We start from the raw sequence: 21,146 nt of genomic DNA on the forward strand, positions 1-21,146 counted from the left end.
GACAGCACATTTTTTCAACACTTTTTTTATTCATGTTTATTTAAGTTCAGTGCAGTGGGCATTACTTTTTAAGTGTATCAGCAATGCGGCAAGTTTGAATGTGAAGAATCGAGTGAGATTTCATAAGTAGTTATCCTGCTGGAATACCTTTCACTTTGAGTAAGAAAATCTCAATGAGAAGTATGCTAGATGTTTTCCAGTACTCATCTGTATCCGTAGTAAAGTCAAGCATTTGATCCTCTGGAGAGCTGAAACGTGATCCTAGTGCGGCTTCTCCATACTGTGTAATTATTGGTGTCACCGTGAGCTATCTGCCTCAGCAAACAAGACAAGAAGAACGAGCGCAAACATTTAGGCGGCGTAATGCAGGTGTGACCGGCGGTTTCACCACACAGCTGTCTGTGTGCCTGTATGGGGAGAAGTCGTGTTCGAAATAAAGCCATCAGAATTCACTGCATACTTGAGTCCCCTAAGAAGAGATTTTGCAGGAGAAGGATTGAGAAGGCGGCTGTCTCGAGACTTCAGCTTTCTTCTCTTGAATAATTGTTTATACAAATGGGTTTTATTTTATAGTGGAGGCGTTGAATGTTTTAAGAATGGTGCAGGGCATTAGGAGGGAGTGCAACAGAGGTGTTTTTGACTACTGATGAGCTGAAATGATGCACAAGTGCCCTCCATCTCCTCGAAAATTATGCAGAAAGCCTTTCCATTCTGTCTTTGTCTGTCACTTTCGCTCTCCCCCTCGTTCCCTTCGCTCCCGGCCTCGGCGGCCGTGTGGCAAATTGCTTGTGTTGTGTAATTTACTCGGGGGCTGAAGATTCCCGTCAGGAATCCCTTCTGGGGGGTCAACTCTGTCCTACTCATCTCTGCTCAGGGCGGCCTCTTGATATTGCCCATAAATCTGGGTATCGCTGATTATTTTGATACTATTGTCCGACAGAGTAATGGAATGTCGGCCCTCTTAAAGTAATCCTCCTATCTGCGTGACCTACCCGAGACCTGCGGTGAATTGGCCTGGCCGCTAAGCCGTGGACTATAGTAGCAAGAAATAAGCTGCTGTCCTGCTTCTATTCTTCTTCTCCTTCTTTTTCACCCTGAGAGAGAGAGGGAGGATACAAGTGCTGTACTATAGCATTCAACCTGTACTGCTGTCACCTTGAAAAACAGCCCTCATTTTTCACCGCTGTGTTTCTTTTCAATTTAGGCAGCCAAAAAAACACGCAACTCCCCCAAGCCCTTCCCCCAATGTGCTTTTCATATTGTTCAGTCAGGGCTCATTAAAACGTTGAGTCATCATTGAACTGTGCCAGGACTTTTAGTCGATGGCAGGATGGAGCGTTTAATATGTGTGAATGCTCAGTGTATTAGGCAGATTGTGTTTATAGACTAAATGGCCGAGATTATGATTTTATTTTTCCTGTAACTTCTCAGTCCTTATGTAATAGTTCACCCAGGAATGAAACTTGTCATCATTTACCCAATGTCATGACATTCAAAAGCCATTATGATTTCTTTGTACTCTGTGTGTATCAAACTCTGTTCAATATAGTGAAAGTTAATGAAAACTAGAGCTGTCAAGGTTCCGAAATGACAAAAAGGCATCATAAAAGTGGTTCGTGTGGCTTGTGCGTTATATAATTCAGGTGTTATACGATTAGCTTTATGTGTGGAACAGATTACAATTTAAGGGACTGATTGTCTACATCTTTGTTAGGCTGCTAAGATCAGATCAGTTGAATATAAGAACCGAATCAGTCAGAGTTATAGGAACTGGATCAAACAATTCATTGAAAAGATCTCTTTTATTATTATTATTATTTCAAAAAAGGGACAGTGTACATTTAACCTGACTCAAAAGAATGATTCGTTCACATATTGTTACTTCTCTCATGAACTCTCATAAATACGCAACCCCACACATGCTGTGAAAAAGAATTAAGAATTCATTCCCACTTCTTATTCTGTTCCCTAAATTGTGGCCATGTTGTACTTATTTATTCCATTGTTTTTGTTAAATAGTGGCCACGATTTAACTGAATTAAAATGATGGAATGAACAAGTACAATGTGGACACGATTTAAAGGTGCTGTATGTAAGTTTTTGACTGTACTAAAGCATAAAAATATCATAATATGTTTGCAGATATTTAAACATGCTTGTTCACATACTCGTTTCTCTGAAATTTGCGTTCCGTTTCGGAATTTCTGGGGGTTTTGTTTTGGTCTGTGCAAGGCCGCACATTTCCAGTTTACCCAATAGTATTTCGCCACCCTGGGTTGCCAGTTAGCGGAAAACACATGCAGCGTATTGCAGCCATGGAAGCCAGTGAACAAACTGGGTCAGAGATTGCAGATTATACCCGACCTAAAAAGCCTCAGCATCCATCTAAAAATCTCTATGAATGGGAGCATATTAAAAAAATCAATAAATCAACTCATCAACTTGCAGTGTGTAAGTCTCCTCACCTTTCAATGTCAATTGAGCTTGCTCCTGTTGCATGTTCTCAAACTGGCAACCCTCAAGAGCATCAAGTCTGAGGAGGAGGGGGCGGGGCAAACAATATTTTGAATTTCAACCACTAGCTGTCTTTCTTATATACCACACATTTAACTAAAACGAGGGAATTAATTAGTAAGATGTGGCCACTATGTAACAAAAAAAAGAAAAATATATATAAATTGTGGCCACAATTCAATACACTGTAAAAATAAATAAATAAATGAAATAAAATAAGGCCCTATGTTGTTAATATGAAGAAATTTGTCGTATTGATTTTTCACAGGTGTTTTACCTGTATTTTGAATCACAGACTGTTGTGTTTTAAGAGTAGGGGGAAGCCCCGCCCATGACTGGTGACATCATTTCCATTTCCTCGCTGTAGCAGCTGGAGATATACAATGTCTGTGCCCAAAAAACATTACAAATGTTCTGTTATTGGTTGTACCAACAAACATAAGAGTCTCCGTAGACTCTCGGCTTATGAGCCACTGAGGACACCATGGTTGAATTTCATTTATGAAGAAAATGTGCTGAAGAAAGTCGGAAAAGTGTTATATATTTGCACAAATCATTTTACACAGGACTGCTTCACAAACAAGGGTGGGTTCAACACTGGATTTGCACAAAAGATTTGTACAAAAGACATGCTAGTTGATGAATTGAATCAACTTAACTTCACAACAACTACATAAATGTATACACTAACCATTCAGAAACTTCCAGTTGCATTCTAAAAGTTGTAATTTCTTCCTGAGTCTCTCCATCAGTGTCCGACTCCGGTTTGAACAATGTAAGGATGAACACTGCTACTGACAATTACTGAAATTTTTTACAGCGTGAGATTCTCCAGTTTTGTTGTTGATGAGTATCTGAAGTGTGAGCTGTTAAAGCTCTGCCCTCTTCTGGAAAGGGGGCCAGGAGCAGTAGCTCATTTGCATTTAAAGGGACACACAAGAATGCAGTGTTTTTGCTCTTACCCAAATTGGGGCAAATTCGAGAAGCTATAATAAATGATCTGTGGTGTATTTTGAGTTGAAACTTCACAGACACATTTTGGGGACACCAGAAACTTATATTACATTTTGTGAAAAGTGGCATAATAGGTCCCCTTTAAAGGTATTTGGCAAAGGTCAAAATACATGAAGAGAAGCAATGTGAAAATGTACCACAATCACATGCGTTTTTATGCGGATGGGAGTCAATTTCTCAAAGGGCCTCCGAGTTACTAAAAAATTGTAGGTAATTTGCTTTGTCATTTTTACCCGAGGTTGTAAGAGAAAAAATTTGATTCGGGCAGGATTAAAATCTGTGAAACACAAATTTGCCTAAAATCCTAAAGGAAAACTATTCCCATCTGAATAGGCTTTAGCTGGCTGGCGTGATGGAGCATAACCAAATGGATCGCCCAGGCTCAAGTGTCAGTAAATAGACTCAAATGACGTCTGAAACTGAGCAGGTCATTGTGCAGGCAGTATGGGTGATGCTGTGGCAAAACTGTGGCCGAGAGGCAGTTCATCAGACAGTGTCACTGATTTTAATTAAAGAGTGGGTCACTGTAAATCGTGACCATAGGCTGTGATGAAAACGACTGCGCAGCAGCACCTCATGACGCACATTAGAGCCTTGTTGTCCTTTATTCCTCTGTTTATCTTGCTTTAACTCTCTCTCTCTCTCCCATGGCTATGTCTACGCAGTCCAGCTCTACTCTACCATCATTGAACTATAAATAATCAACGCCTTACGTTTAAAGCAGATCCATCCTCCTCAGATGTTATGGAGGAGTTTGGTTTTCTGGAGCTAATTACAGCTTCAGCCTCCATGATTAAACTCTGCCCCAACTTTGATTGGCAGCCAGAGAATCTGTTGTTGCTGTCTCATGTTGGCTGAATGCTGGATCTTGGATCCTTATGGGACTTCAGCATAAGTACAACTGCCGCCCACACAGAAAACCCAGACTTGATTTGATGGATGGAGTCCACAGTTTGACAAACAAAAGAGAATATAATTGCTCTCTTAATGGGTTGAACAGTATGCACCACATAAACATAAGAGTGTTTCTTCCTTCTCTTTAATTGCTGGCCATTCAAATGACAAGATAAAAGAATAGTTCACTCATTTATCATTTTCTCAAACTCATATTGGACCTGCATGACTTCATTACATCTGTGGAACAAAAAAATATTACTATAGTTTTGAAGAATGTGCTGGTCTTTTTATTCCGTGCAGAATGGGAGTGAATAGGAACTAAGCCTTCCAGGTAGAGGTCTACATTCCCGCGGCTCTCCCGCGGGGACTGCCGGACACGTTAAGATTTCTTGCTGCGCGGGATTAAATTTTGAATGAAAGGCGAATTGCGGTCGGTAACTATAGAGTGCATTAGGCGGGAGCGGGCAGTCTGGTCTGACAATAACCCGGTCGCTCCCGAGATGCATTGACATCCATGCATCTGTGCTTGAACTTGAAGTGAACAAAACTTTCTGCAGTGGTGGCGTTCACACAGTCGCCAGTTCCCTGTCCTGAGAAACCTGGCAAGATATGTTCTTTGCATTAGAGGTCTGCGCGAGTGCACCTTCAGAGAACATTCAACCTTTGCGATCGGATTTTGGAGGAGAGACGTTCTGAAACGGTCGTCAGTCAGCGTCATTCTGTTGTTGCGTGGATGGTGTTGACAGCATTATAGACAAATAACAAATCCTGTATATATGCAACATTTTATATTTGTTATCCTCAATCACTCTCTTTCTTTAGGGGAAGTTTAAACGCGAGATTCTGGAAATGATCTTTAGCGGGACCCGTCGGGTCAGGAAGAAAATCACTATATGCGGATAGCGGGTGAACACAGAGTGAATTTTAGGCGGGAACGGGACGAAAAAACAGTCCTGCGCAGACCTCTACTTTCAGGCTTCAAAAAGGAAGTACCATAAAAGCATCACAAAAGTAGTCCATATGACCGATCTGCCATTATCTAAGTCTTCAAATTCTGGTATATTCTGGTAAAGAAAGAAAATCTTGGAATGACATGAGATTGAATTTTCATTTTTAGGTATACTGTTACTTTATGAAAGTTGGAGCATATTCTCATAGTCTCATGGGCATCGTTGTCCATCACTGTACCAAGACCATGTCAGTGAACAGAATTTCATTTTTGTCAAGTTCTGCAGCACTGATATGAACAATTAATCAACCCTCAGGGTATGACTCCTACATCAGTACTCAGTACCCACATCGTAATTCACTTAAGCATCTTTTGGCCCTGGTAATAAATGATGCTTGTAGAAATATATAGAGTGAAGTATCCAAGGTCAGTACTCTGCAGTGAGCTGCAGCTCTACCAGTGTGGAATTTTGAGTGGGCAGCGGCAGACACGTTGCTGAGTGTCAGCCGCTTTCAAGCTAGCTATTTGGTTAGCGCTTATGCGCACACAACCCCTCCCCTCTGCACAGGAGTCATTAATTATACCTCCTCAACCGAATTAGACATGGAGCGTTTTATCTTAATAGCTCTCTGCAAGCAAGCCTCCAGGATGGGCATTATACTGTTTTCATCTGGCGAAGGCGTTCTCATTCAATTCAATTCCTCTCTGTCGCTTTTGAGGGCAGAGCATCTATGAAGGCTTGTCACAAACCTTCCTCATCCTCCTGAGGCCTGAAGGTGAAGCCAGAACCCTCCGATATTGTGTGACACTCATGTAATCACTCCTGAAGGGGGGAGACGTTGATTGGAATAGAAGCAGGTTGAGATCTACAAGCACAAAATCTATTTGCACCGTGACCATGGAAATGCACATCGCGCAAACAATTAAAATGCTAATTTCTCATCCCTGTGGTAAAGTGCTAATGACTTTTCTAGTCATCCAGCACCTAATAAATAGTTCCAAGTGAAGGTTACAGCATGCAATGTGGGAACCAGTTGAGGACAAATCTCTTTTTCCCATGTCCTATATGCTGCTTGCACTGTGGGTCAGTGGTGCAGATCGATACTTAAACTGCGAAGTATATAATTATATGAATTCACTGGCAATAGCCTGTTGCTATATTTTTATTTTATTTTATTTTATTTTTTATTATGCTGTTTGTGAGGAGACAGGCATGCATTAATTTAAAAAAATTAATTTAAAACAATTATTTATAATTTATTATAATTTTTAATTATTTAATAATAATATTCAAATTATTAATAATTATTTTATAAAATTGATCAATTAATAATTTTATATTTAAATTTTTGATAATAAAAATATTATATTATAGCAACTATTTTAATAAAACAATTAATTAAATTAAATTAAATTAAATTAAAAACATTTTTTATACATTTATTTTAATTGTCTGTAGTAAAATAAAATAAAATAAAATAAAATAAAATAATTGGGATTTTTTTTGTGTGGGTCTGTCAAACATTTGGTTATACTGTATGTCAGCTGTTCATTAGCTGCCAGATGCTCCGATATTTGACAGCAGGAACAACAAGAAACAGTGTGCCACACCCTGTATGACAACCAAAGTTATATATATCATACTACTTCTTGGCGAAAGAACTGCACTGCATATTTAAGAGATGCACTTTACCATTGTCACGGTTTTGGTCTATATATGAAGAGTTCCATTGCAGTCCAAGTCCATCTGACATGTTTTCTTTTAAATGAGCATTTTTTTTTTTTTTTAAACCAGGCTCCTATGTTTAGGTTCAGCTATTTTCACTAAGAATTTTCACTTTAATTTTAATCTTTTGCTGAGTCCATGTGTGCTTTTATATTTGCAAAAACCTCTAAGTCCACCTTTTTGGACAACAAGACAGTAAAACGTCCACTTTTGTCAGTTTTACAGCAGCAAAAGCAACACTTTTGTGTTTACTTGCTACTCGCGAAATCCTGTCAATGCCACTGTAACGATGGACAAAACATGATAAAAACTTGGAGTTCGGCAATTAAAAGCTGGCTCATACGCACACACTGTCATTCATCTTGAAGTCATGTGATTCGATTCGCATCTTCCGATTGGCTCTTCTGTGGAGTTATAGAGGCTTTTGCTGAAAACGTTGTCTTCTGTTCTTTGTCTTGTGTTGAAGTTTCGTACTGGCGTTTCTACATTGTAAACCCGAATAGGTTGACAAAAGTCAAAAAATTTGAGGTAATCAGTTACATACATTTTTTAAGTTAAGAAATGTAAAGTTTAAGTGTGCAGAACTTGCAGATTTTTATTTTGCGCTCATACATTTTGATTACTCTTAACTTGAAATATCTGAGTAAGCTAATTCATATATTAACTTGAAATTATCATGTAATGAAACTTGGCTAGCTTTAACTAGCTTATTCAATATGCTACCTTGCTAATTGGGAACACAATGCTTTGATAGCATAAGCATAGCATATCACTTGCTGACCAAGTACAGCAATATAAAACATTTAACATATATCTGTTCTCAAACTAAGCTCATGCTCTACTTGCCACCATGATGGTAACCCTACAAAAAAAAAAAATAACAGAAACTGTTCTAAACTAGCATAACAAAACATTAAACACTATTAAATCTCCCACATAACATTATTCTTGCACCAAAAACATTAACACTTAGGGTCCTATCATACACCCGGCGCAATGCGGCACCAGGCGCGATGCAAGTGTTTTTTGCTAGTTTCAGCCCGACGCAGTTATCATTTTTACGTCCTGCACCATGTTGTTTAAATAGCAAATGCATTTGCACCCATTTGTGCACGCATGGGCGTCCTGGTCTAAAAATGAGGTGTGTTCAGGCGCATTGTTGGCGCGTTACTATTTTGAGACAACTGAAAACGACTGCGCTATTGACCAACTGAAACCTGGTCTAAAGTCAATGCCGCAATCCTTGTTTTGTTATTTAAAGAGCGCGTTAGTAAAATGCACCTATATGCGGTGCACAACGTGCGTACACTCTGCTTGTTACACACACAGGGACGTGCAGGAGCACACAAACATGCCAAATATTAAAAATAAAAGGATTACAATTTAAAAGATTATGATTCTGTGTATAAAGATAAGCTTTGGTAGATGGTCTGCTCGCACGCTTTAACCTTGTGCACGAGCAGATTCGTTTCCTCGCTATAGACGTGTTCAGTTATTCCGCTTGCAAATTCAGCCATGTAAAAAGCGAATCCACCATTGATTAATTTGAGTTGGCTCTACTCAAACCAGTTAATTATGTTGAGTGTTAGGGTTTACAGTGTATGTATAGTTCCTTGTGTTTATCAAATGTTATTTCATCATTCATCTGCGGTAAACATCTTTGTCTGCATTATCAAGTCAATCCATTGCGTAACAACCATCTTCCCCAGCTTCAATACTGACATCCCCTACAGCACTGGTTTAGTTGCTTCCTCACATTTCATCTAAATTATCTGTCAACAGTAGTGAGTTTACTATCAGTACAGCAATTTTAGTCTCACTCAACTTCTTAAACGTTTTCGCCATCTTCCTAGGACTCCCCCCCTCCCCCTTTTTTTAAATCGGCAAGTAATTTAAATACTTACATTGCCATTTTTTTATCATATGTTTATTATTTTATTATATATTCACATTTTATTCACACAGTCTTCACAATACCTGCTACTGTTTGGGCCCCTTAAGTAGTCAGAGGCCCCCTTTGGTTAGTTTGTGGCTGTAACCACCATAACCTCATTTCACCGTCATAGTAAACATGAACATAGTAAAGTCAAACGAAATAAGAAAACAAACTTACTTCTTTATTAAGAGCAGTAATACAATGAGGATGAAATTAAGCATCTTAATTTGGATTCTCTGCTTCATTGCTTCACAAAGCTCCCTTTTAATTATATTTATCTAATGAGGTCATTGAAATGCATAGCTGCAGCCTGCTTGCTTCATAGTGGCGGGATGCGGCTGTTTTCATCACAGGCGCTACATTGCTTGTGTTGTTTTATTAGATTTTGAGTGACTCAAACACTGCCATTACTTAGTGTCTGGAGCACAAGTGCCTTTCTTCATCAATTTACTCTATCCAATTTCTTTGTCTTTTTCTCTCTCGCTTTGCAAGTCTCTTCCTGTTTAAGTGTCTTCTTGGTTTATGCATGGTTTTTAAAATATCCACTGTTCATAAAAAGGAAAGAACTTAGCACAGACAGTATTTCACAAGGTTCACAGCTGGACTTAATGCCTCATACATGTGTTATGTAGGATATTTAAATCCCTTTGGTTTCACTACTTTTTCATGACATGGTTTTCACAAATTATGGTTCACAGCTATGTGTAGTGCATGTATAATGTTCTGATTACATTCATACTACATAGAACATGGTTGCAAAGTCATTACTTATTCAAAAGAAGTATCTCCTCAGAGAGTATGCGATTTTATGGTACTACTCTAGCTTCATTTGAAATTATTTGAAAGTGAAAGTGACATGTGAAGGCCAAGTATGATAACCTATACGCAGAATTTGTCCTCTACCTTTAACCCATCTAAGTGAGTACACACACATTAGGAGTAGTGAACACACGGCACACCATGGACACACACACCTGGAGCAGTCGGCAGCTATTTTGCTGTGGTGCCTGGGTAGCAATTGGATGTTAGGTGCCTTGCTCAAGGGCACTTCAGTCATTTCCTGTCAGTATTTGAGAATCGAACCCACAACTTTCGGGTTACCAGTCTGACTCTCTAAACATTAGGACACCTGCTCCACTGGCGGAGCAAAAATGCACCATGTAAGTCTGGAATCCACTACACAATGTTTCCCATTCGAAGTCAGCAAGTGTACAATGTAGTGCAGCAGGCAATAACTCAGTAATTGCTTCTTGTTTACAGTATTTAGCTGTTCTATAAATATATTGTTTATATCTAGTCTGAAAGGTTTTAAGGCATCAGGTGTGCCATGTCTGCATGTTTACAATATAGGAACATGTGCACATTTGTAATGAATATATAATGTAATGTTTCAAGGGCATCAAAGTTTCAAATACAAATGCTCAAACATTCCCCAAAAACAAAGGAAAAATATAGAGAGAAAGCTGAGCCAAAATGAGGCCAAAATGAGCAGAATAAAAGCAAGAGAGAGAGAGATGTGTGTACGCTACACAAGAGATGATGGAAAGAAGTTAGATAAGAGAGAAAAAGCAGCAAGAGCTAGGTTTAGCAATTTCTGAATCCTGTTCCATTAAGAATTAATGACTCAGTGCAGTTTCAACTCTAGGCAGCGTTCTGTTGTTCTTTGCATTTACGCTCTGTTTTCATTGGCGGGCTTGCTGACGTCAGCCCACCCTTCCGAAACACACTGAATTATTCAGTTGCTTGTGGCCTATCGCTCCATCATCAGCACATGCAGCAACATATGTGTCCTGCCAGACGTGAATAATCATCGCTGTCGACATGCAAACTGGGATTTGTTTCCGAATATAACACGTTTTTACTCCAGCATCACTAAAAGGTTTGCACGCAATCTCTGTAAATGACTGACAATACAAGAGGAGTCGTGTCCTTCTATTTTCAATAAAGAAAATACTCTGAAAACACCAAATTCATTAATCATTCTTTTAGGGTTGCAAGCCTGGAGTCGACAGAAACTGCTAGTAAAGTTACTTTTGTCTTCTGAGACCGATAAGCTGGGTGAGCCATTTTTACCCACAGTGCTTGACAAAAGAAATGTACCATCAAACCAAATGAGATAGATTAATGAAATGAATTTTTCACACAGTAGAACAAGAAGCAGTGGAGAAATTTGGAGGGGGGAATTCAAAAAGAAAGGCGCTTTGACTCTAATAAGGTTGCGGTTGAATCGGCGGCTGTGCTGCTGATAAAGGGAACTCTGACGGTGTCGGAGACGTCTTCAGTCTACAGTTCATCAGGGGTAGGAGGAACGCGATTATGGCTTCCTCTTAAAGCACGCTGATAGGATTAACAGCATTAACCCAAATTTCCTGTGACATTGGTTAGCACCACTGCAGCTACCGAGATCACTGCTCATCTCTCTCCAGTGCACTGACCTAGCACACTTAGGAAAGTTTGGTGTATCTGAGCCATGAATCTTTGACTCCAGCAGATCTGTTTGGTATCTTGACATCACAGTCATGACAGAACGTCTTTTTCAGACACAAGGATTGTGTTAAAGTATATGCCAGTTTTTGATCATTATTCAATGTAACACAGAGCATTTCATTCTTTTCCCTGTCACAGTCTTTATTTTTGTATTGATGCATATTCAGACATGGGGACTTTGTAGCACTATTTGATGAATGTGTTGGCCTGGCCTCTGTGGATCTGATATGATTTGCTCTCAACCATTGCTTTATCCCCACACCTTGCCCTCTGGGACACAGAGAGAAAGATACAAAGCAGAGATGGATCCTCAGCAAATACAGGCTTAGGGATCACAGTCTAGCCACAGAAGTCTGACATAGACAAACATGGCATCCAGAGGAAAAATGACTCTGTGCTTATTGTGACACTGGAGATGTCAAGACAGAGGCAGACGTTCCCATTCACTATTATAAATTGAAAAATAAACTCATTCCACATTCTGCCAAAACTGTCAATATTTTAATATTTTTTTGGTTAATTAAATTTTTAGTTCACAGTTTAATTAACACCTAATTTTACATTTGTTTCTGTCACAGTTGTTATTGTGTGTGTTGATACATGGCAATATTGCAAATAAAACAATACTGCCAATAAACTACTTCGAAATGTAAAATTGAGCAACAATGTGACGCTCCTCTTTTCTATTTATTTCCAGATGGGCAAATGGGAGAACCAGAGTTTGACCTTGAAATATCCGGTGTGGCCTCGCTTCAACTCTTTTGGAGATGCAGAGACGGACGATAATCACTTGACCATTGTAACGCTAGAGGAGAAGCCTTTTGTCATCGTGGAGAACGTGGAGCGCCTCACAGGCACCTGCATGAGAAACTCTGTGCCCTGCCGCAAACACATCAAAGAGTGAGGCTTGTTTTTCTTCACCTTCCCTCATATGCTCACCTTTCCCATCACTCACATGTCACCTCAATAAATCACTCTCAAACCGTTGGATGTTTGACGTTTTGGCCCTAGAGAGATGTGTAGAGGGATGTAAGAGCATGTTTGATATATGTTGAGGGTTGTTGACTGCATGACTACATATATCAGTCAGTGTGGTTGGGTGTTACTGTCCACTTGTGATTGGAAGACACAGCATTTGATTTTTACTGGTGTAAACTGAGCCTAAAGGCCGGGACGAATATCACACGCGTTTATCGCCAGCGTTTTTCAAAACGTTTTTTGTGTTCATACCCAAGCGATTTTCACTAGCGATGCGCCGAGTGAACAGTATGTGGCGCTTGTGCTTAACGGTAGTGCAAATAAACATAATTATGATATTAATAAAGAAGATAAAAATGCAGATATTAAATGGCATATATGAGAGATGGTAGTCAGAAACGGTAGTGCAAATAAACATTTATGATATTAATTAAGTTAAAGAAGATACAAAATGCAGATATTAAATGGCATATATATGACATATGATAGATATGGTAGTCAGAAACGGTAGTGCAAAGAAACATATTTATGAAATAGACATTCTCAACTATATTTCTTGAATGTAAAAGAAAACAAACAAACAGTATAAATACAGAAATAATACACATCTATAGAGTGCCAAAGGCATGACGCGTTTTTGTAGGCCAACCCAGAAGTTAGCAGCGCACGGGTTCCCTTGGTTGAAAGCCTATGCATTTTTCCCGTAGACTTTTGGAAAATCGCAGAAAATAAGCTCTGTGTTTAACAAAGGGTTATGACACTTACACGTTTTGTCTATCAAGACAATCTTTACAAGTTAACACAACATTTATACATTTTGAAGCCTAAATAAAGCCGTCAGATATAAAAAGCTAACAGTAGGCTATAAACGGACTACAGCACACCATGGTCGCGGATCAACGTCGTCACCACCAAGCTTCCTCAAACTTTATTTAGAAAACAACTTTATTTAAAAACATGCTTGCTGATTATGATCTGCGCTGTGAATGAATACTAATCCACTTTTTCATGAGAAATGCTGTCCAAATGTCCCGTTTTTAATGATGACGTCTAAAGTCCCCGCCAAAGGAAGTAGTCCCTTTTAGCAACTTGTTAGCAACCGCCGATTTTAAGACACAGTAAAGGTTTAAAAAATCACAAGTGGGATATAACTGGTGTGTTTTATGTCATAAATCAAAACGTGAAAGTATTTAGAGGCTTTGTTAAACACAGACCTTATTTCAGGCGATTTAGCAAAAACCCATTCAAAAAACCCATAGACTTGACGGCGTTGGAACCAGAAGTCCTAAAATGCTAACTCGCTTCCGGGTTTTGCCTACAAAAATGCGTCATCCCTGAGGCACTCTATAGGTGTGGCCAAGAAGTGGCAGAGCACCATAATGTGCGTCTCAATCAGCTCCCTAGTTCACTAGTCAGGGCACTGATCAGGGAGTCGACCACATTCATTTACACGGTATACTGATACACGACCTAGGAAGCTAGGGAGCTGTTTGAGACGCAGGGATAGTTTGTAGGTGTCTGCTTACTTTCTCTTTGTTGTCTTGGTATCAGTGTGTGCTCGGCAAGACCGTTTTGTGCTTGAGCGCCACCAAGTCGTGTTTTACTGTAACTTCAGCAGCTCCAGGCACGTGAACAAAAGCGCCACTCTCATTGGTCGGCCAGTTTTTAACGCAGCATGTCAAACCAAAAAAACGAACCCGAGGCGTTTTTAAAAAAATGACGCTTTTACGCCTGCCGTTTTTCGTGTCGGTGTGCACACTCACATTGGCGCCCTTTGTTTAGTCACGAGGTGATAAATGACAGCGATAATCGTGCGCGATATTCGTCCCGGTGTGTACAGGCCTTAAGGTGTTTGTTGTCAGAGAGACCTGAATGTGTTTTGAAGAATCAAAAAATAAATAAATAAATAAATAGTATACTACTGCACAAAAGTTTGGGGTCGGTAAGATTTTGAAAGTTCAAAAATACATTAATATTGTGAAATATCACAAATTTCTTCATGTGATGTCAAAGCTGAATTTTCAGCATCATTACTCCAGTCTTTACTGTCACATGATCCTTCAGAAATCACTTCAGAAATCATATGCTACTTTGGTGCTCAAGAAACACTTATTATTATTATTATTATATTGTGCTACTAATGATTTTTTGTGGAAACCGTGATCATTTTTTAACGGTTCTCTGATGAATGTAAAGTTCAAAAGAACAACGCTTTTTAAAATAGAAATCTTTTGTAACATTACAGATGTATTCACTGCCACTTTTGATCAAATTAAATGGATAGTTCACCCAAAAATGAAAATTTTATGTTTATCTGCTTACCCCCAGGGAATCCAAGATGTAGGTGACTTTGTTTCTTCAGTAGAACACAAATTATGATTTTTAACTCCAACCGTTGCTGTCTGTCAGTCGTATAATGCATGGCAATGTTAACAAAATCTATGAGAGTAAAAAAAAAACCTGCACAGACAAATCCAAATTAAACCCTGCGGTTTAATTATACAATTTATATAATTACTGTTCGGTTTCTCACATAAACCGATCGTTTCGTGTCTTAGGACATCAGTGTGTCGTCATGAGCCGCAGGGTTTAATTTGGATTTGTCTGCATGTTTTTTTGACTCTTATAAATTGTGTTACCATTGACTCGCATTATTTGACTGATAGACCGCAACGGTTGGAGTTAAAAATCATCATTTGTGTTCAACTGAAGAAACAAAGTCATCTACATCTTGGATGCCCTGGGGGTAAGCAGATAAACATCAAATTTTTGGGTGAACTATCCCTTTGATGCATCCTTCTTGAATAAAAGTATTAATTTCATTAAAAAAAGTCTTACTGACCCCAAACTTTTGAAAGGTAGTGTACACTTTTGAGCATACATGAACACATTTTTAAAAGGTCATAGTCATGAAAGTTCACACATAGAAAGTGTGATCTGTGAGCCATGATTAACAGAGACGGTGTCCCTTAAAGAAATGTGCAGGGGCTTTTATTGGATTTCATACACTGCTAAATAGGGCGAAGAATATATGATCTCATAGGATCTCTATAGCCTGCTCTGTATGCATGAAGATTAGTCTCATCAAAGTACTGAGCACACACACAAACACACGAGAGAATACATGGATTCCACACATGTCCACTTGCAAACAGGCCAACGCTCTGTTGTTTTCCTCCAACGGCACAATTCCCACTCAAGCATCCATTGTGCCCGTTTGGAGGAAGAGGAGGAGGCAGGAATTACTGAGGCATGCAAAGACACTGGCAGGATATATAGCCCAGTCCTCCCTGAGATAGACCTGCCTCTCTCTCTCTCTCTCTCTCTCTCTTTCTGTGTGTGTGTCTCTCCCTCAGCCTTACTTTATTGGTTCCTCATCTGTTTGCTTTTATCAGTGAAATTACTCAGCCAACTTAACTACTGAGCCATAATCACAGTAAACAGAACTGTAAGTTGTTAACTTTAGTGCACAGAAAGGCCACCGGGAACTTCTGCCCTGATTCAACCTAAAGTAAACACAGTCAGAGAGTCGTTATTATCTTCTGTGTTCTGTTTTATAATTAAATTCTGTGCAGTTTAATAAACAACCTTTAAGTTTACATTCTTAAAAGCTAAATGTTTTATGTTAGAAGATATAGAAGATTTCCCACGTATTTGAAAGCTTATCTGTCACTGATATGTGCAGTGTTAATTTGCTGAATTATTGTCAAAGGCATAATTCACTCAAATACGCTATTGTTCAAAATATTTTTTTAAAGAAATTAATAATTTTATTCAGCAAAGATTCATTAAATTGATCAAAAGTCACAGTAAAGTCTTTTACATTGTTTCAAAGATATATATATTTTATATAAATACCATTCTTTTGAACTTTCTATTTATCAAAGAATCATTAAGTAAATGTTTCCACAAAAATATTAAGCAACATAATAATAATAAGAAATGTTTCTTGAGCAGCAAATCAGCATATCAGAATAATTTCTGAAGGATCATGTGACACTGAATACTGGAGTAATGATGCTGAAAATTCAGATTTGCCACCAGAGGAATAAATTATGTTTTTTTAAATATTACAATAGAAAACAGTTATTTTAAATTGTACGAATATTTCACAATATTACTGTTTTCACTGTACTTTTGATCAAATAAATGCAGCCTTGGTGAGCAGAAGAGACTTTTTTTACAGACTCCAAACTTGTCATTATTTACTTAGCCTCGTGTCTTCCCCAAATCCTGTATGACAACTTTTTGTTTGTTTGTTTGTTTGTTTGTTTGTTTTTATGGTAGTCTTTGGTCTGTTTTTAAGACACTTTTTTGCACATTTTTTTTCACGTTGTAGATATCTAATTAAAGTATTTTTTGTGATAGACCCTTGCCTTGGTCTAATTGCATGTCTTTCAGTGTGCGGACAACTTTGGTTTTTTGGTTGATCAAACTTTTCTTGATTTACGCACCTGAGAACGGACTATTTTTTGTTTTTGTTTTTTGGAGTGCATAGAATACCATTTTTGATGCAAGAACCTTGAAAACTCCCAGTCCCCATTCATTGTAGTTGCATGGAAAAGTGAGACCTAAAGAAATTCGTAGATCTTCAAAATTTCTTATTTTATTGTTTCGTGAAAAAAGAAAGTCAACAGGTTTGGAATGAAATGGCAGTGAGGAAATGAAGACAGAAATTTTAATCTTTACAAGTGAACTAATCCTTTAACCTCAAAATAATGAACTATATTAATGTGAAGATTCAGCTTTTTTTGGCCCAGTCTGACAGACAGACAGTCTAACACTCCGTCTGATCTTTGTCAGAGATAAATCTGATGATGTGGGAACGGCAGCTCATCTGGTATCCTCAGCTGTCATTTTACCCTCTACTTCAGCTGCCACTGAGGTCTGTAGATGCAGAAACTGATGCAGTGCCAGCTTGACAAGCCACAGACACAGAGGAAACATGCTTCAGTGACCAGAACACACACACACAGATGTAAACAGTTCAAGATCACTGTGAGCCACTGAGATATTTGTCTTTTTAAAGCAAATGTCAAGGATTCCAATATCTGAAACCTGTTATCAACTCTGTCAGCTCAGAGTATAACTTCCATCATTTACCATATTATATATGCCTAGATTCACACTCTAAATTGACTTGGCAAGTGACCACATTAGCATGCCATATTTCTCTAAAAGAAGAAACAAACATGGCGGACAGTTGTGTCTTCATAAGAATGTAATTGGTGTAGTAAAGGCAGTGAGAAAGTGGTCTGGTGACATTCTTATTGCCACTGGGTATCGAAATGTGAGGAAGACTCTGTAATAATATGGATTCTGCCATGTGAGAGTTTGAATAGAGCCTCTGCAGGAGCCGGGGGAATTCATTGTGTGCGTCATAGCCAGTGCAGAGGGGAAGAGATTGATTTTAAACTGGATTTTGCCTAGGCAGTCGAATGTGTGTCTCTCTCATTGTGGAGACAGGAAAGTTTGTTCATTTCTGCAGTCGGAAGGCATGCGGCCACTTCTAGCTGCCAAAAACACTCCTCTGCTTTTATGCGATCAGTGCTAGGCTGGCTTTACAATAAGCTTTTTCCCCACCCCCCAAAACACAATAACAGAAAACACAAATTTCATAGCTCAGCTCTTCAGTTTTTGGTAGACTGCACTGTCTCTGTATTGTAGACTGAATTATTTTCTTCAGATATTGTTTGTAGAACAGATCGGACAATCAGTCAGCACTGTATTTTATTTTATTTTATTTTATTTTAATTCCCTGGTAATGAAGGCTTTATTTGCAAATATTTGCAAATTTTGCATTATTTTGAAGTAACTGATACCAATGTTTATAGCTGTTGCATGCAGACTGCATCGGGGAGACAAATACATGGCGATCGCAAAAAAAAAATTCAAAGTCGGAAGAAGGAATTGGTGCACATGGGAGCAGTCTGGAGACAAAGTATACTCATAAGTATTTTTTTCGTAGTGTTGATCTGCTTAAATAACATAGAGAGCTGAGTCTTAATTAGTTTCAATCTAAAAGTTAAATGAGGCTCCCAGGTGACTTTGCTAGTTTAAGTGTTGTCTCTCTGAACTCCGCAGTGGAGATGCTCTACACACAGATGGTGGCTTGATTACTAATGCAGCTCTGTCCTGCCTGCAACCCTGTCATTTTTTTTAACCAAAGTACAATTTTTTTCTACAAGCTTAGTTACTATAAACAACTGCCTGCTAATTGGAGAGTATGCTATATTCTCTTCAGTCTCTCATAATTATGACCAGAACATGCGTCCCCCAGAGAGTATGTTGTGCACACTTGTGGTCAAGCATCTGAGCTGTTAACCAAAAGGTTGTAGGTTTAAACCCAGCAAGGGACAGTCCATTAACCACTGCCATTGTGCCCTTGAGCAAAGCACTTAACCCCAGGCTGCTCCGGGAGGACTGTCCCTGTAATAAATATACTGTAAATTGTCTTGGACAAAAGCAAAACTTTCACATGTCCCTGACTCAAGATCTCTGCGAATAAAAATATGCACAATTCTTCCTCACTACTTCAATCTTTTAAAAACATCTGATCAAGCGTTAAATACAGGTGTATGGAGTACTAGGAATGTCGCTTATAAATGTAAATTATAACATTTTTCTTAAATATACATATGTGTGTGTATTTATATATACATAATTATTATACACAGAACACACACATTTATTACGTAAACACAGACTTTTATTTTGCAAACGATTCATCGCGATTAATCGTTGTGCAGCCCTAATTAAATGCATTAATTAAAGCTGCAATATGTAATATTTTCTGCCCGCTAGAGGTCACTAGAGGCATATTCAAAACAAAGGCGAAGCTTGATGATGCCAAGTTTGAGTGCGGAATCTTGGGACGTGTGGTCTTCACATCAACGGCCGGTGGAATATAATCTGGATTGGACTCGGGAAGAAATCATGATCATGGATGCGATTATTAACTTTACTGTAGTATGAAGCAGAGCAGGACCGGGTGTTGTGGGAGCTGAACGAGGCCGCTGGAGCAATTGCGCAACACACGCCTCACGAGCAGCGGAGCTTTTATTATGTCACAATCGCCGGCGCCGCTTCTGCTTTTCCGGTCATTAGTATGAGGTAACGCATCACTGTTTATCATATTAGATACATTTGAGTGTGTTGAAAATGATGTTATAGCGTTACTCTGTGCGTTCGCTCGGTGGCTGCTGTGAGACACTTGTTTGAGACACAGTGCAGTAAGATAAATCGATTTTAGAATATCATATTAATAAATGCTGGATGGCTTGTGTTGATAAATGGCATGCAATTAATTTTAAAACTGCAATATGTATTAAGCATGGTACTCGCAGAAAATCAAGAAAATTAAACAATAAGACTAAACATGTTGAGCTATTTAACAATAATTCGTTTTCTGTCTATAAATATATCAAAACAGTTGTTCCCTTGTCTATAAAAACATGTAATATATTAAAGCATCTTTGGTGTTTCCATGGTTTCTACAAAATAAAACCGGAAACCGAGGGTAACGCGGGTATGACGCAATTGACAGGCGACTCCTCACACGTCGCGGGGCCTTGGTTAAAATTAAAATTTTCTCACGATTTACAAATAGTTGGAAATATTTGGAATATTGTAAGTACTCAAGTGAGCAAAATATATAACACTGGCCTAGTGGTTTTTGGATATTTTACTGCAAAAATATTACATATTGCACCTTTAATTAAAAAATAAAAAATAATAAATGCATTAATTAAAAACTAAAAATGTGAATAAACCACTTTTTGAATACACAAATATTAAAGATTAAAAAAAAAAAAATGTAGTTAAATGCAGGGCCATAACCACCATAAACATTGAAGGGGACAAGTCCCCCCCAATAAATAGAAATGGCCAAATCGTCCCCCCCAATATTTGAAATTCTTGCACTGCTCAGCTGCACTTCATTAAAGCACTCTGCATGTTGTTAGGATGAGAAAAAAGTTTAAAAGTTACATTTTTAGTATGGTCTGCCTCAGAGGTCTAAGAACGCTCGTCAATGTCAAAATGATTGAGATGGCCAATCAAATTAAAAAGTAGGCGGGGTTTACGTTCTCTTTTTGCTCGTGCACACAGCACAGATGGGCACGTCAATCGATCGCTTAACGTCGTTGTGGAGGTCCTATTTTTCCAGTAAAATCACAAAACAAATGCACACAAATGTGTCCCTGCTCTTGATATACAACCATTGATGGACATCTTTGATTTTAATGAGGGGGAAAAAACAAATCTATGCGAGGGCTGATTAGAACATGCAACCTTTGATACCAAAGGGTGAATGAGAGTATGAACACTAGAGATAAGCTGGAGTAATGCAGGTCCTACTCCAGTCAAGACCTCCTGACTGTGTCTAAGAGCAGGACCTTTTCCCCAGTCCAAATGAAATAATAATCTTGATTGTCTTTAAATAGAATTGTCTTCCTCCTCACTCGGGAAAACAGGAACCCCTCTGCAATTAAATCGGCACAGATTGGCGGTGGTCTTTATGAGGCATCAGAAATCTCCAGCTGACTGCAATTTTCACCAGAGGTTTGGCACTCCCTTGATGGCTCCCTGAGTGGCTCTCAAGGGAAACCCCTACTATTCATTGTAATTAAGAAATATCTCCACTG

General features: G+C 38.7%; 1 protein-coding gene across 2 annotated transcripts in view; it reads left to right on the forward strand.

Moving 5' to 3' along the window:
• Positions 1 to 21,146, forward strand: part of grin2aa (glutamate receptor, ionotropic, N-methyl D-aspartate 2A, a) — a 170,806-nt gene that overhangs the window by 127,657 nt on the left and 22,003 nt on the right. For both annotated transcript variants that reach the window (XM_048202867.1, XM_048202872.1), the window contains exon 5: positions 12,221 to 12,423. In XM_048202867.1, coding sequence (XP_048058824.1) covers positions 12,221 to 12,423 — 203 coding nt within the window. The remainder of the gene's footprint in view (positions 1 to 12,220; positions 12,424 to 21,146) is intronic.

The sequence above is a fragment of the Megalobrama amblycephala genome, linkage group LG1 (assembly GCF_018812025.1).
Source record: "Megalobrama amblycephala isolate DHTTF-2021 linkage group LG1, ASM1881202v1, whole genome shotgun sequence".
Lineage (NCBI taxonomy): Eukaryota > Metazoa > Chordata > Actinopteri > Cypriniformes > Xenocyprididae > Megalobrama > Megalobrama amblycephala.